The 16,075-nt window shown below is 36.8% G+C and overlaps 2 protein-coding genes and 1 non-coding gene across 3 annotated transcripts; 1 reads left to right on the top strand and 2 right to left on the bottom strand.

Annotated features, from left to right (window-relative positions):
- Positions 1-12: 12 nt before the first annotated feature.
- On the bottom strand, positions 13-5,960 carry LOC137730805 (probable sulfate transporter 3.3). Its single transcript, XM_068469779.1, has 12 exons — positions 4,844-5,960; positions 4,431-4,479; positions 4,103-4,310; positions 3,765-3,936; positions 3,409-3,474; positions 2,668-2,781; positions 2,451-2,567; positions 2,202-2,328; positions 1,494-1,780; positions 998-1,268; positions 655-731; positions 13-561 (listed from the first exon to the last, which is right to left on the bottom strand). The coding sequence occupies exons 1-12, from the start codon at positions 5,219-5,221 to the stop codon at positions 388-390; spliced, it is 2,040 nt and encodes a 679-aa protein (XP_068325880.1). The 5' UTR covers positions 5,222-5,960; the 3' UTR covers positions 13-387.
- A 3,522-nt stretch (positions 5,961-9,482) lies between these two features.
- Positions 9,483-9,564, bottom strand: TRNAS-AGA (transfer RNA serine (anticodon AGA)). Its single transcript has one exon. It is a non-coding gene; the product is annotated as a tRNA-Ser (tRNA).
- Positions 9,565-13,113: 3,549 nt separating this feature from the next.
- Positions 13,114-14,005, top strand: LOC137732016 (10 kDa chaperonin, mitochondrial-like). Its single transcript, XM_068471298.1, has 3 exons — positions 13,114-13,356; positions 13,462-13,601; positions 13,709-14,005. The coding sequence occupies exons 1-3, from the start codon at positions 13,252-13,254 to the stop codon at positions 13,755-13,757; spliced, it is 294 nt and encodes a 97-aa protein (XP_068327399.1). The 5' UTR covers positions 13,114-13,251; the 3' UTR covers positions 13,758-14,005.
- The last annotated feature ends 2,070 nt before the right edge of the window (positions 14,006-16,075 follow it).

Genomic DNA, 16,075 nt, shown 5'->3' with positions numbered 1-16,075 from the left:
TAATGCTCCATGTTTAGTGTACAAAAACACATGCTATTGTATTGAGTTATGGAGAAAACTTTAGTTGCACTAAGGGAATCAACGACCCACAAAAACTACATAGTGATACAGAATGTTAAAGATACAAACTATGGGATTTGACGTGGAAACAGAGTACTCAACTACCTGACACCCTATCTTTGGCCTTTTTTTTTCGAGCTTAAGATCGGCAACGTAAAATAAACTTACACACAAAATTACAGGTAACTTGACAATATTATTTGTCTAGAACTAGGAACATCTTACCAAAGACGGGGAACGTGTAATGATGGTTCATTTTATATATCTGAAAACTTCTCGTTATTTTGGATCATGCTGTCTGAATTTAGGAGTATAATTAAAAGATAATTAGGGAACATCATGGGCCTGCATTTCTTCATTGTACATGTTTGAATTCTTCATTCCCATCGACAGAGAAGCCACTGCCTCTCCGACGGACAAGTAAAGCATGAATTCTTCGTCTCCGTTATTCACCTTCTGCAGTTTGTCCATCACCTCCGCCAGTGGATTTACCAGCACCAGCTGTAATTATTTCATTATTTACTGTCAAATTTACGGTACCTAAGATCCAAACCAAGAACAACGTATATGTAGACATGAAATTAACCAACTTACCTTAATCCCCTTCTTTCGGATTGATTTCCTTATATCTTCGAAAAGTGTGATCCCAGTTGTGTCGATTGTGCTCACAGCTGAAAAAAAAAAAAAAAAAAAAAGGACACAAAGGAGCCGTTTTAACTGCCGGCTTAGTAAAATGTGAGATACCCAATTGGCGGGAAGAACCTTCATGCAACAGGTATGTCACTGTATCAACATTTCAAGCTAATAACGCACTGCCAAGTTGAAAAGTTAAAGCGCACTAGAGTGCGTGATTGGTTTGGAATGTTGTGACATCCCGGCGAATTAAGCTTGTCTTTGAAAGAGGAGGGAATTGATGCTCAAGATTAGCAAACTTTACCTGACATATCTACAACAACAAATCTAATGTTTTCAACCTTGTTCCCGTCACCTTCTTCTTCTATCCATCTCAAAATCCGTTCATTGAGATAAGTAGTGTTGGCAAAGTTGATGGCAGCTTCGATGAGTATGATTAGGAAACCAGGCACACTCACTGCCGATTCGTTGTACTGGTGCAGGTCTCTGAATACGTCCGTTCCCGGTATGTTTCCCAACACCACCGTCCTCGGCCTCGTCACTTGCAGCAAAACCTTGAAAACCGATATCCCAACCTGTTCATGTCGTCAAATAACCTATCATTAGGGTTACATCGGAAAATATGCGCAAACCAAACCGGCAACAAACTTCATATAAAAGAAATATATTCGGAGGGACGCTAAACAAACAATAGCTGCGCACTAAAACTGCGGTTTACATGCGGCTTATAGTCTCTTTAGCGTCTTTTCTTATAACCAGTTCTGAAAAAAATAATTACGGTTCATTGTTTGTGTAGTTACCGCTATGGCGAGGCCTTGTTGGACAGAGAGAAAGATGACTCCCAAGAAGGCACAGATCAAGACTAGGAAGTCATATTTGTCGATCTTCCATATGTGGTAAGCAGCTGGGACATCAATGAGGCCGACCACAGCAGTCACGATAATTGCACCCAGAATTACATTGGGAGTGTAATGGAACAGAGGCATCAGAAACAGCAGTGTCACCATAACTGTCAGCGACATTACTATGTTCGACATTGCTGTCTTTGCTCCAGCATTGTGATTCACCGCTGACCTTGAGAATGATCCTGAAATCCATCATCAAAATAAAAACGTTGTTATCAAATTCTAGGGTTTTCTACTCTGGACCGAAGAATAGTATGCATCGAGATTTTTGGTCGTTGGATCCCTAGGTTTTGATATTTGACCGCACATCTAGACGTTCATTCACTTAATAATCTATGCTATGGGTCGGTCTATTCTAAAATTTTTGTAAATGGAAAGAAGATTGCTATTCAGACTCTCTCGAAAGCAAGTCTCACTTAAGCTTGCTGACGCTTTAATTTTTGCCATAAAACTCACGTTGTAGTTTTCGACCTAGTATAACACAATGAAGATAAAATATTATGAGTATCAACAAGTCCAAGTGCACTTGTTTTCGAGAGAGTCTGAATAGCGTCTTTCAGTTGAATATTATTAATTTGTGATCTATAATCAATGAATGTGAACCTGTTGTAATATAGCAGGAAGTGGTGGAGCCAACAACGTTCATGATCCCAATTGCTATCATCTCCTTGTTTCCATCCACTCTGTATTCTCTTATATTAGCAAAAGTTCTTCCTACTGCAATACCTTCCTACAAAGTTGATGCAAAAATCAATCAGTCAAACCAATCAAAACCGTAAAAAATGTATCCATACATTTTGTTGGTCACAATGATATCGATATAGTACCGATGATACAGAGGTTTTAACTTACAGTGAGGGCAATAATGCCAGTGATAATCCCAGTCTTGATTGCAAGTGCAAGGTGGGATCCATGGAAAACCAACATGTTCCATGATGGTGGGTTCAGTCCTTTCTCTAATTCTCCAATCTGCCAATACATAAAAATTCAAGAAAATGAACATCTTAGAATTTGGTGTGGGTCCAGATATGGATGGTGGAGTGTGGGTCCGAGCAAGCAAACAACTTACCACACTGATGCCATGGCGATCGGCTTTGAATGCAAAGACAATCACAGTGGAAATGATCACAGACACCAGAGGGGCTCCAGCTGAGACCCAGAACAGCTTTGGCTTCTTTATGCTCTGCATTCCATGGCACGCAACACAATGTGAAGGTTAATTAAATTTGTCAGTTTTTCTACTCGAGACGGACTTACATGTACCAGAGACACCGCCACGGTGACATCCGAATACAAGAATTTGAATAAAGTATTTGTTTGCAAATTGCAGTGGTGTGTGACAATTTGATCAACTCAAATCATAGTGGAGTGGGTAAAATAACGCACACCAATCCAATATCATCATAAAACACATTTGAAAATCGCATCATTGACTTTGAAGTTTGAACTGTTATAACGGGTTTAGTTTCAATGTTAATGTTTTAGCCGTTAAATTTGATTTTCACAACTTTTAAATATTTTATTTTTAATTTTGATTATTCATTTTCTATCTCACTTAGTGCTATGTATCAATGAAGAGAAAATGTTGTTATAACGATCATGAATCGATGTTAATGATTTAGTTAATCAAGTTAACATAATGCATGGTGAAAATCAAAGATGTCACAGTAGCGATGCGCAAGGGAATAATATGTTGTCATGCCAATTTAAAATTTTTTTAACATGACAATATGTGATTAATTGTGATACTACCAACCAAATATCCGAGAAGAAGACAAGTTTTAAGACAAAAGTGGAAGGGAGAACATACAACGTGTCTTGCGATTAGGAGCAGCACAAGGAAGCAAACGCCCATTACAATGGTTTGCCATGACCACTGAACAAAAAAGCACCCAAATTATTAGTTCAAGAACAGAAGAAAATGACACAAAATATGATTAATATACAGAAAATGTATATAGGAAGATGAAATTTTTAGAACATTTTTTGCAGAACACATGATATAGTGATTGATGATTGAGGTCGTATTTAAAAAATGAATTTAATCATCAATCATCACATCATGTAATTTATAAAAATGGTCAAAAAAATTGGTCGCTCTGTAGTTATTACCAGGAAAGCTAAACACTTTATTCAGAGTAATCACTGTTTAACTGAAATTAATACCTCCTTTCTTTCATGAAAAACAGAGCTAAGAACAGGGATGATTGCCATTTTCTTGGTGAAATGTGTGATTCCAAGGAGACTCTTAAGCTGTTGTAGAGAGACTATCACAGCAGCTCCGGCCATGAAACCAAGTAGAGTAGCCTTTGAAAGAAAATCGATTATAAATCCAAGCCTGCACACATCAATCTTGAATCATTTTCGGGTTCTCGGAAACAAAAAATACAAAACCATAGCAGTTCAGTTGGTTAAGAGCATTCAACCCCTGACTCGAAACTTTCGGGTTTGATTCCCCCTCCCCAGTATCGATTGTCTCAAAAATTAGGAGGGGGATTAATTACCTTAATAAACCTAGGGAAGCTTGGAGGATGCCACTAAAGAAGGTTGAAGTGAAGGCAAGTTGGAGGAACAAGTAGGGTTCTTTGGTGGGAGATACTTCTTGCATGAGCATCGATCCCATGATTAGGGAAGCAATGGAAACAGGTCCTACTGCAAGATCCTTTGAGCTTCCAAGGACAGCATACAGCAAAGGAGGAACGAAGCTGGAATCTACAAATTCCATCACAACAATTTACAAATGCAACAGAAGTAAAAATTGTGAGAAGGGGTAAAGAAACTTCAGTCGATACGTATGAATATGCAAAGAAATACCAGAAATAAATTACTCACAGAGACCCACAATCGGAGGTAGATTCGCAAGCTTAGCATAACTGATTCCCTGAAGAAAAAGGAAAAAAAAAGGGTTGTTGATGAGGCGATATTATGTTTTTTTGAATTAATTTAATTTTCAGGAAAACAATTCAAACTCGGATACGAGGAGCTAACGCACTGTATTAGCCAAATGGACTAAGACGCCATTCAGGCCAATCGGCCTGAGACATTGTCTTGGCCTACTAGGCTAACAGACTGACCAGACAAACCGACTTAAGACATTGACCTCGCCGAACGGCTTAAACATTGTCCTGACCAATAGGCCTAAGCAAATGTACCCGAACCGGCTTTGTGTCCTGATCAACTAGCCTAACACATATACATTGAAATCAAAAGTAAAAGTAAAGATTAAGTTCTAATAATTGAAGTACCTGAGGGATGGCTAAACTGGCGATGGTGACACCAGAAATGATGTCTGATTTGAGGAGCTTGAAGCTGTAATTCGGGCCCCACTCAAGGATTGGAAAGACATACTGAGCTCCAAGAATCCATTTTTTCTTTGGTGGCTGACCTTTGAATTGGTAAAGAGGGTCATCTGGAAAGAATGTTTCTTTGAGCTTGGCCAGCAGCTTACGAAAAGTGCTTCTGTAAGGCGGGGCAACTACTTTGTGCAACTCCATCCCCATTGGGATTTCCATGCAGTGATGGTGCTGCTGCTGCTGCATGTCCGTGGTGGACTGCTGCTCCTGGATGTTAATCCTTGTGGGAGAGCAGCAATCCTCTCTTTTATCATGGGAGACTTCTCCCATCAATCAACTTTCTCCAAAGGACCGCTATAAAACAAATTACTACTACCAGCCCCCACAACTCTTTGTAATTACTGCTGATGACAAGACACTCATGATGTTTAATTATCTCTAATTAATCACTCACCTATCTCTAAGCACTCACTACCTGCACATATATGTACATTTAAGCTAGGCTAGTGGGTGGTCAAAGAATAAAAAAAAGAAAAAAAAAAGGGGGAATCTGCAAAAAGAATAGAGGAGGAAGGAGATGAAAAAAAGGAAAGCTTACAAGTAGAAAATATTGCTGAAAGGTACTAGACCTGATATTTGAAAGGCAAATACCTCTCACTGCCCATTACCCGTATATCTATCCATCTGTATATATGTATATATGCACAAGTGCTTTAATTTTGAAGGGAAAAAGATTGATGGACATTGAAGAACTTCACATAACGGAGTGTGCCATGCAAATTTAGGGTTGGGACTGGTTGGCTGAGGAAGATGATCGACAAAAAGAATATTCTGAGGGATATGCTCTGTGTTCTTGAATATGATCAGTTTGTAGAAATAATTATGGGGTGGAAGACGAAAGTGTGTTAATAATTGTGCACATTTGTCCAAAACTGTTTATGAATTTTATGTGGACGGTTGCAGCAGCTGCTGGCCATGTTAAATGCAGACACAGAAGTTACAAACTTTCAAATCTTTCAAAGAGAGAGAGAGAGGAGAAGAAGAGAGTCGGGGTTGCAGTACGTATATATAAATATATATGGAGATATATACATTATATTTATATCACTTCATCTATTGTTCGGTTTAGGTCGGTTGCTTGTTCTAATCAGGATTAGCAGCCTATTATTCTCAAATTGTTTGGCTTTGCATAAACTTTCAGGTTCGTTTGGTTTTCTAATCTACTTTACGGAGAGAGAAATCCGACTGCAACCTAACTTATGCAGAGTGGGATTTCAAATCGAATGCAGAAAGAACAATGACCTAACTGACTTTACTAAACCCAATTACGTTATTTTGTCTTTAACTTAATTTCGGGTAAATAAGCACGCTCAAGAACATGTTTCCAGTTATGACGTGCCACAATATGATGCCAAAAACTCCATATTCGTCTCTTCTGCCAAAAAAAAGAATTCAATACTTTCTGTCAGATTTATTCCATTTTCTTTTATCCAAAAGTAAGGTCTATCTTTAAGTAAAAACATCAATCACCTTTAGTTTCATTCCGACTAACTTTAAGACAGATATTTGCTAGAACTTTGGAATGTAATTAAGGATATTCAGGTAAGTGAGCGGTTTAAACATCTGTTTCGATAAGTGAATAGTTTAACTGTAAACTACAGTCAACAGCTATGAGATTTCCCATTTGTTTCGACAAGTGAATAGTTTAACTGTAAACTACAGTCAACAGCTATGAGATTTCCACTGAAAACACAGACCTGCAAGAGCCAACTTAATTTGTGCTCGAAAGAAACCATAGGAGATGAGGACAACATCACGTGTTTTTTGGTCGAGACTAGCAAAATGTATGTGTATATACATATAACATCCTATGGTACTAATTAAAAGTGATGTGGAGTTCAATCAATAGATGATTTGAATAATGACATAGATTGTAAATAATCGTAAGTAAATAAAATCTGTAAACCGTGAGAAGGAGGGAGGAAGACCTTGCTTTCGTGATTGCCCAGAACAACCAAATTTGGCTTTAAGTCTTCATGACAATTGGACCAAAGAAATAAAAAGTGATAATTACAACTTAAGAAGTATGTAAATTTAAGATATCAAAGTTTTACCATAACCTAATTCATCACCCAAAGATACTAGCTAAGTTGAAGACTTAGGATTTTAATACTGTTTACTTAACAAAAGATTCACGAGATTGAGTGATAGCTAGCTTGGTATTCTTTGTGTGCTTCAAAATTTTGTATGAATAGAATCAAAGTAGCGCATAATAAAAGCGTTGGAATCTTGTTTGTCATGACTTTGGGATTAGGATTTTGATGAACAAGTCATATTCCTTGTAATTATTTTTTGATGGTGCTCTTGCAATTTAATAGTTAAAACCATAAGAACTAATTCCTACTGTTAAGTATTTTTTTTTTTTTTTTTAAGTTTCATTGCGTACATATTAATCAAATAGCATCTATGGCAGAGAGGATTTTAGACCTATGGAGATTGGAATATAAGGCACATAATTTTATTTGCCCCTTCCAAAAGAAAATAAAAATTTATTTGCCATTTTATTAAATTTTGCATGGATTTGCCAGAAGGAATATTTATGGAGGATGAGCTAAAATATAATTATATAATAATATATGTGGTTGAATCTACCTGATTGTTTTGAGACTGTGCCTTGTTCTTTGCATCTATTAGGGAAAATTATTGTTTGCTACATTGGCACGATGTGAAATAGTATTACGAATTCATTCAAATTATAACATAAAAACTTTTCAAGTTTGTTATAATGTGCGTGTATAGTTGGTGTAGCATTTTTTCTTTTCTTTTTAGCACATCTGTAAGAAATGTTTTATTCAAAATTGAGGACCTTACCCGAAAGTTTAGTTCATTTAACCAAGAAGAAACATTGACAGGAGCACCAACTAATAATTCCCTAGCTATTATCCAGACTTAATCTGGTTTATTAAGATTTTCCAACAACCCTAAAAGAAAATACTTTCTTCATTTCTTTCAATATTTACGAATCTCAAAAGACTCTCTCTCCCGAAAAGTATAAACGAATTCCCAACAACAATACCAATCTAAAATCTAAATTAAAAAAAAAATAAAAAATATTAATTAGTTAAAACACGGGACAATTATCAGAAAAAAGTAGGGTTCTAGAAACACATACCAAAATTCATCCTCCTCAGGTTGGATGCAATTCGCCTTCCAATGCTAGTAATCTACAATCTGCTTAGGCAGTTGTTGAATTCTCCATTAAAATACGAGGAACTATTTCCAACTCAGGAATCATCCTCTATATCTTGTCGATAAAGAGGCAGATTAATTAGTTTTCCTACTCTGAAACTAGATACAGGGAAACGTCCAGATAATCAAACCCTAGAGAAATAAAGAATCATCAAAACCTTGTTGCTTCCAAAGAAAACCAGGAAGTACTATACCATTAAGGCATTAAAAATACGAAATCTAACAAAACCCAAAAATCTAAAACAATTAGATTATATGAAGAAACAAAAAAAAGAAAAGTTAAGGTTTTAGAAATATCAAAAATATCCAATCAAATAAATTTCTGAACCAAAAATAGAAAATTCCAAAATTTAGGGTTGAAGCAAGCTTCGGCTCAGAACCCGTAGTTATATGTATGGCTTGAAAAATTAGCTCAACATTTACCTCATAATTTTTAATTAATTAACTTCCGTTTTTACAGGTTATGGGGCTACGAAAATGCCAATGAACAAAGGCAGCCCGACCACTGAAATATTCCGAATACCAAAGACACCTTTGCAAATTAGGGTTTAGTTGAAAGAGAAAAGTAGGACCCTTCGAATATTTATGGGAGATTCAAGTGGCACTAAACTCAGAGAATAATGTTGGATTTTTCCTTAAACATTGAAACCCTACTTTTTCATCATGGCCTAAAACTTTGAATCATTATATCTAAAGACGACTTGGCAAAAAAAATGGTAAGTGAATGTACGACATAAAGTGGAGATGGATTCTGAACTAGCAAACCTAGCTTTTCCATGGGTCTCCCCTCTATTAATGTTCTTAATCAGTACCGGTCGAGTACTAACCCCAAAGTTGGATTGTTCGTTTTAGGTTATTTGTAAGCTACTCATAGATGATAAAGTCAGATTTGACTTATATGAATAACGACAATGTTTAATATGTTAGTAAGATATCGTTTTATATGAATTCACATTCTTTTTTACTTCTCACACACCTCCTGTTAATTTATGTTATTTGATCATTTTTAATTCATTGATTTAACGGCCGAAAATGAAAAGAGATGTGTGAAAGAGAAAAAGAGATGTGTGAAAGGTAAAACAATATAAGAAAATCAACGACACAAAATAGATATATAGTTAAAAAATCAGTGGCAACATCCAAATACCCTCCATTTGAAAAAAAAAAAAAAATAAATGGGTATGGAATAAATCCTTAACATCACGTTTTGGAGAACATTTAATTAAAACAACAATTTTAAAACTGTTGTAGAGAAAAATAATTTGAGAGGGAATGAAGGAATTCTTACTAAAGACACCAACAAAAAAAAAATAAATTAAAAACGACAATAAAGAAAATAAAACGTGGACGGCAGGATTCGAACCTGCGCGGGCAGAGCCCACATGATTTCTAGTCATGCCCGATAACCACTCCGGCACGTCCACTTGATATTCAGATTGTTTTACTTTTCTTATTTGACTAATCACTTTCAAAGTGTTCTCCAAAAAAAAAAAAAAAAAAAATCACTTTCAAAGTGGTGCAAAAGGTGGATTCCGGTACATGAGAGAGGACCCACATACACCTTAAAAGAAAGTGCAGGATCTTATGATAAGAGAAATATTTTAGTGAGTCAGAATTACGGTTCGGTATACTAAGTGTCATAATATAAGTGGTTCGAAATGTATTTTTTATGTATTTATCCACTTGTATCATATCATTTAATGTATCGACCGTATTCTCGACACGTTGAAAAATCTCTCTTGTAATAAAGCAGCACATAGTGGTGTGAAGGTGGCATACCTATATATTGGCTTTGGGATAAAATTCTAATTTTTCCTTTCTTAAACGAGGAAAATTTTAGGTGCATGCTAAATTAGTTGATCATTACAATATGTTTGTCGTCTTGTATTTAAGTTTGGAGTCTTGCATTAGATATGTTGTCTTTTCAGTGTCTCATATTCATTCATTAATTTTTTTAAAATTCTTCAACGTACACTCAACTGATAAATTAAGCCGTTGATGTCATAAATTGATGTATTGCAGGATTCTCACATCATCAGTCAAACCATTGAAGGAGATGGATCAACATGGAAACCGAGTGGATTCCACGCAAAAAAAATTTCAATCAGGAAATCATGATCATGCTTTAGTTCATCAAACACACCATATGGTTCTCCCACCATATTATTCAATGCCCTTCGGTGATCTTGTGCTAAGCCAGTTCTTAGCCAACCCTAGCATTATTAGCCATAAGAAGCTTCAGAAACCACGAGTCACCTAAGTTATTGGAACACGTACAATTGAAAGTGAATGACCTCACAAGTCATTACAGTGGATGATGATTAGTTTGATTACGTATTTGTCATAAGGACACAGTTTAATCCAATTCCAGCTGGAGAATCCAAAACCCTAAACGCGGATAACAAGCGCATAAAACCTAAACTCGTCGATACCTATAAAGTTTCTTCTTATCCTGTTATAACAGGATATATTCAAGATTATATTCCTTAATGTATACTTTTCACAGATGGTATAATGTTGATAGATGAAACGCATGATAAGAGAGTAAATGCGAAGCTTAAAAATCTAAAGGCCTTTGCTTAAGTATGTCCAATACAGAGTATATGGAGTGCAAGTTCAGCAAGGATGGGGGTCAAAATGGTAGAGGTGAGGATTAATTGGAGTTCAGGAAGTACCAAAGAGTGAGCACTTTCGCTATATTAGATATATCTTGCAAAAGAAGGGACTTGGAGATCTCAGCTATATAATACAAGTTGGATGAATGAAGTGAAAGAGTGCATCGGGTGTTGTGACCGAGGTATGCCACTAAAGCTCAAGATAAAATTTTATAAGACGTCAAAAGGCCAGACATAATGTTGAGCGGTCAAGCATCAACATGTGCAAAAAATGAGGTAGTGAAGATGAAAATACTTCATTAGATGTGTGGGCATACGAGAAAGGACATGATTAAGAATAAGGATATCCAAGGTAAAGTAGGAGTGACCGCAATTGAAGATACGATAAGAGAATTTTACCAAAAAAAAAGATACAATAAGAGAAAATCAGGTAAGGTGATTTGGACATATGAACCAAAGACCTATAAATGCTTCGGTTAGATGATGTGATTATGAGATAGAGGCTCAGGGCAAAACGGATAGGAAAGACTTGGAAACAGATTCTAAGAAAAGATATGGTACTTGAAACTAACGGAAGACTTGACGGAAAATTGAGCACAATGACATTCTAAGATTTATACAATGAACCCCAATTAGTAAGATAAGACTTTGTTGTTGTAGTTGTTGCCATTTTATAATGGACCATAAGTGCAACTTAAATATAAAATGGAAAATACGGACATCTAACAAGTTCCACTTAAATTTGCTTTTGAAAGGTTATGAATGACATTGCTTGTGATGAAGTCGTGTTAAGTTGGGTCTTATCTTTGCTAGAGTGCTTTGACTGTTTAAAACCCTAAATTTTAGGTAGCGTATCATGTCCAGCTCTCTGTGGCAATGGTGGGTTCGGCTTTCTATTTCCTTAAAGCAATGTTGAATGGTTCATGTTCATCCATATCCCCTTTGAACAATATAAATACAAACTGTACACGCAACTCATCCCAAACATTCTGATCGGGGTGGAGAACAATAAATACAGCTAAGGATCTGCATGAAAATCATAAGCACCACACTCCGATCCACACGCTGAAAAAAAGTTGCATGTCTTTGCAAGATAACAAAGCATCGATCAAATTTTCTGGAAAGATGGGATCGTCCTAAAAAGCAAATATATGTGCTCCTTCCCTTTCAGTGGGAACCGCCGAACCCTATCACGTATGCATGGAGGTGGCATGGCCAATGACCAATGGGATTGCAGAATGCTTATGGGGACCTAATGTACGTCAACCATTATATAGTCATAAAGTTTATGGTCCTTTATATATTTTTTTGTTTTGGCACAAAACAAATAAGTGGTGGAAAAGTTTACATGCATGAAGTACTTTTTGCTGGATTGATCGAAGTGACCATGAGCATTAGGTGTGGCCTGGAATTCTTGTGTCGGTCAGGTCGTCAGGTTGTCATGACTTGTGCTGCTGTGCATGATAATGTTGATCAACTTTAGTTGCTTGTCAAGCCTAATTGAGGTATCTTTTTCCAAGGAATAGACTCAAAAGTTCCTCACATTGCTTTCTAATAAAGGCACCATGATCGACTCTTCCACGTAATGCTTATAGTTATATGTTCTTCGATTCCCAAACGGGTTTTTAATGGGGAATTTCGGATGGTGAATGGAACGGAGAATGGGAATGAGATTATGCGAGGATAAGGATGGGGAGGGCAAACCCGATCACATACCTATAACTTAAACGTTCAGTTTAAGAACGAGGCAATGAGAATTGGCCACAATACTTACATGTATTTAATATAATAATCATCTAACGATTAATTATAATTTATGTGAATATTATGTATTAATACAATAACTATCTGACTGCTGAGATGATGATTGTAATAAATATATACAAATCCGATACTTTTGTTGGATACAACCAAAATATAAGAGACACGTATCAAATTTTATGGGTTCCGTTTCGGTAACATATAGGGGCTTGTTTGGTGAGTCGGACTGGACCCTACTTATCCAATTAAAATGAACATGGGTCTTAACTTTTGTTTGTGGGCTTACGGATGACTCGGACAAAACCCTAAATTCCAAAGTAACTCGAACTCATGAACCTGAATTTTGTTTAAAAATTTGATTTCCTTAACATTATGTTTTGGTCAAACACTGAAACAAGGCTCAGATCTCCATCTAAGATTTTAATCAACCAAACTCAAAAGTACGAACAAGGCCTAAAAGTATTGGGCTATGTTCATTACCAAAAAAGGCCTAAGCATTGGATTATTTACATAACTAAACAAAGGCCCGAGCTCCAATATCAGACCCAGACCCACAGCACCGAGCGCCTAAAACCCCAAAAACCCTAAGACCTAGAACCTTCCACTATCCCTCGAACTTGATCAACAAGCAGTCCCCTCCTCTCCAAACCCTCACATTTTAAACCATCAGCAATCGTCCTCTTCCCCCAAAACCCTAAGCCAGTAGCTCCACTGTTTTCAGAAACAGACACCCAAATGGCGAGGCGTTTGATTCCAACTCTCAACCGCGTCCTGATCGAGAAAATCATCCCGCCCTCCAAAACCACCGCCGGCATTCTCCTCCCCGAGTCCTCCACCAAAGTAAATTTCATGATATCATCTTCTTGCTTGGTATAAATGTATTTAGGGTTTAGGGTTTTATCTTGATTTGAATTTTAACGGTTTTGATTGGTCCAATCGGCGCAGCTAAACTCAGGGAAGGTGGTTGCTGTGGGACCAGGAGCCAAGGACAAGGCCGGGAATCTGATTCCGGTGGCCGTGAAGGAAGGCGATACAGTTCTTTTGCCCGAGTATGGCGGCACCCAAGTGAAGCTTGGTGACAAAGAGTACGTCTCTTGTGCTAATTTCTGCCCTGTTTGTGTAATTTAGTGAATTAGGGTTCTGAGATTTATGATTTTTTGTTTGGGTTTTTGGTTGGTTGGCTGTTTTGCAGGTTCCATTTATACAGGGACGAAGACATCTTGGGCACTCTCCACGATTGAGTCATCGGAAAACTTGAGGGTCAGATGTAGCTGATGAAACAGTGGATAGGGAAGTTCTAATGGGATGTTAGTTTTCCTTTTAATGAACTAATTTGGATCTATTTATTTTTCCATCTTCTGTTTGGATTGGGTTTTCGTCACTGGAAATTATGAGCTAAATTTCGTTTTGAAATGGTAGAGACAATTTATATCATCTTTGTTGGATATTAGTGAACTTGCTATTGCTTCCAAACACGGATCGTTTCACATTGTCTTTGTTGCAAAAGTTGGTTGTGTGTTGCCAAACATAACCAAAAGTAGCGATTGGATATGGATTTCATAGTAGTTAGCCTTTTCCTTGCTTTCTTTGCTCGAATTCGATCAGTTTCTTAGGCAAATGTGTCAGCATCTGTTCATTAAGCTTGCATTTCCAGTTTATAATGCATTTCATATGGTGTACATTGTGGCTTGATTGGTGCCTTGGATTGGGTTGTATTGGACAATTCTTAGGGTAGAAGTGACTGATTTTTCGTTTCAAATCATGCGTTGAATACAGGGTGTTATCAATCCATTCCAGACACTAAAAATGTATTGTTTTGTTACCTAGAAACGGTATGATTTAGTTATGTCAATCTTCGTTGCATGTGAAACGAATGACTGAAAGAATCCGAGTTTGAAGTTAATGGGTTCTTGAGTTTCATTTTAAACGTGTTTGCGTTTGTGGTCACTTGTGGTGTTTCCAGTCACAATCGAAATCATCAAATCATGTGGTTGTGTGAGTTGGAATGTGGAACAGTATTTTCCAATAAGGTATCATGAAGCAGATTTTTGATGCAAACACCATGTCTTAGCTCGCAATTTGTGGGTTTATTTTGGCAATAACCATGCGACCAAATCTTCCCACAGTGGTCCAGTTTAGACAGTGGTGCTGAATCCGCGGTGTCCGCGGCCTGTTTGTTGACAGTCGCAAGTGAGAGCAGTAGCTTTCAAATTTTTATTAGCAGACTTTATGCCGATGAAGATGGTTTGTCTTGTGGAATTTCTCTATGAGTTGTGTTGATTGAAACGTGGAACCTACTTTCTTTGTGTAATAAGTGGGACATTAGTGCGTTTTTAAGCTTCTAGTCATTGTGATAGATTTTATGAGCTTGTTTGGAAAGTGCTTTTAAATGATTAAATGCGCTTTTGAAGAAGATATTTGTGAAACCAATTCTTAGTAAAAATGTTAAGTTAATTTTGGAAGAGCATTTGAAGTGCTTCCGGCAAGAAGTATTAATTGGTGCTTTTTGCAAGAATAATTTGAATTGGTTTTGAAATCCAAAGATATTTTCTCTAAAAATGTTTTAAGTTGTTTAAAAGTACTTCTAATAGGCTTAAAACGAGCCTATTATTGTTTTGTTTTCGAAGCTAAAATACAAATCTTTTGGGCAAGTTTAATGTGACCTTGTACCAAATAGTAGCGAATATACTAAAACACTTCTAATGTCGTGGTTATAAATTAGGTCAGTTTGTCAGAATAGTGCACCTGCCTTTTGCACCAAACTAGATTTTACCCGGTCATGTATTAAAATTAACTAAAAATTGTTATGCACTCTTCTTAGATTGTAACATTGACGTGCAAGCGTGCGTAGAGGTCACTTTCCAGTTGCCATGTGTTGTGGTTGAACAACGTACGTACATTTGGGACCGTAACTTCCGTGTTGGAAATCGAAAGCTGGCGATGAAGATGATTTAGTGGGGTCCATGATGATTTTGTATTCCCCAACTCTATGAGTTGGATCCTGATGCAAGCGAAGTTTTCCATGTTCAAGTGTATGACATATATCGACTATAGATAACTTAAATACTTGGTTTACGACGTTCATTCTCATCAATGCAAACTAATTACGAAGGAAAATGACCTAAAATCTTGTCGAGCTAAAATGCTACAATTTCAATAAAAAAAAATATAAATAAAATAAAGAACTAAGACAATTATGCAGCCATAGAATCATTTTTTTCGGTCCGACTTGTTAAGAGTTCTCTTTTCTTTCTAGACCAGACCCATTTTTAGACCATCTCCTAAAACACCTGCTTCAAGCACTTGCTTGTGATTGCAGCCATTCCTCGAAAAGGGAGAGACGATGGAATCAAGAGCATAATGGTAGGCTGCTTCACACGGGTGCGCTTCGCTCGGCCACATGATGAACATGTTTTGAACTAACTGCAAGTCGAGATTTAAAATAAAAACCACCACTGATCTTCACACTAATAAATAAAAATTTAATTGCAGTGTTCACATGGTTGCCAAACATGAATGAATCATGGACGAAAAGTGATACAAATACAGCCAATTTGTT

This window comes from Pyrus communis, chromosome 4 (assembly GCF_963583255.1).
Source record: "Pyrus communis chromosome 4, drPyrComm1.1, whole genome shotgun sequence".
Classification (NCBI taxonomy): Eukaryota; Viridiplantae; Streptophyta; class Magnoliopsida; order Rosales; family Rosaceae; genus Pyrus; species Pyrus communis.
The sequence above is the reverse complement of the archived record's forward strand: the minus strand, read 5'-3'. Positions and strand labels throughout refer to the sequence as shown.

Bases quoted from the DNA above. Each gene is read 5' to 3' on its own strand.
- LOC137730805 (XM_068469779.1), bottom strand. From the start codon at position 5,221: ATGGGAGAAGTCTCCCATGATAAAAGAGAGGATTGCTGCTCTCCCACA. The intron at 2,568-2,667 runs GTAAGTTGTTTG...ATGTATTGGCAG, and splicing joins ATCGCCATGGCATCAGTGTG to ATTGGAGAATTAGAGAAAGG. The intron at 562-654 runs GTAAGTTGGTTA...AAATAATTACAG, and splicing joins TCCGAAAGAAGGGGATTAAG to CTGGTGCTGGTAAATCCACT.
- LOC137732016 (XM_068471298.1), top strand. From the start codon at position 13,252: ATGGCGAGGCGTTTGATTCCAACTCTCAACCGCGTCCTGATCGAGAAA. The intron at 13,357-13,461 runs GTAAATTTCATG...CAATCGGCGCAG, and splicing joins TCCCCGAGTCCTCCACCAAA to CTAAACTCAGGGAAGGTGGT. The intron at 13,602-13,708 runs GTACGTCTCTTG...GCTGTTTTGCAG, and splicing joins GTGAAGCTTGGTGACAAAGA to GTTCCATTTATACAGGGACG.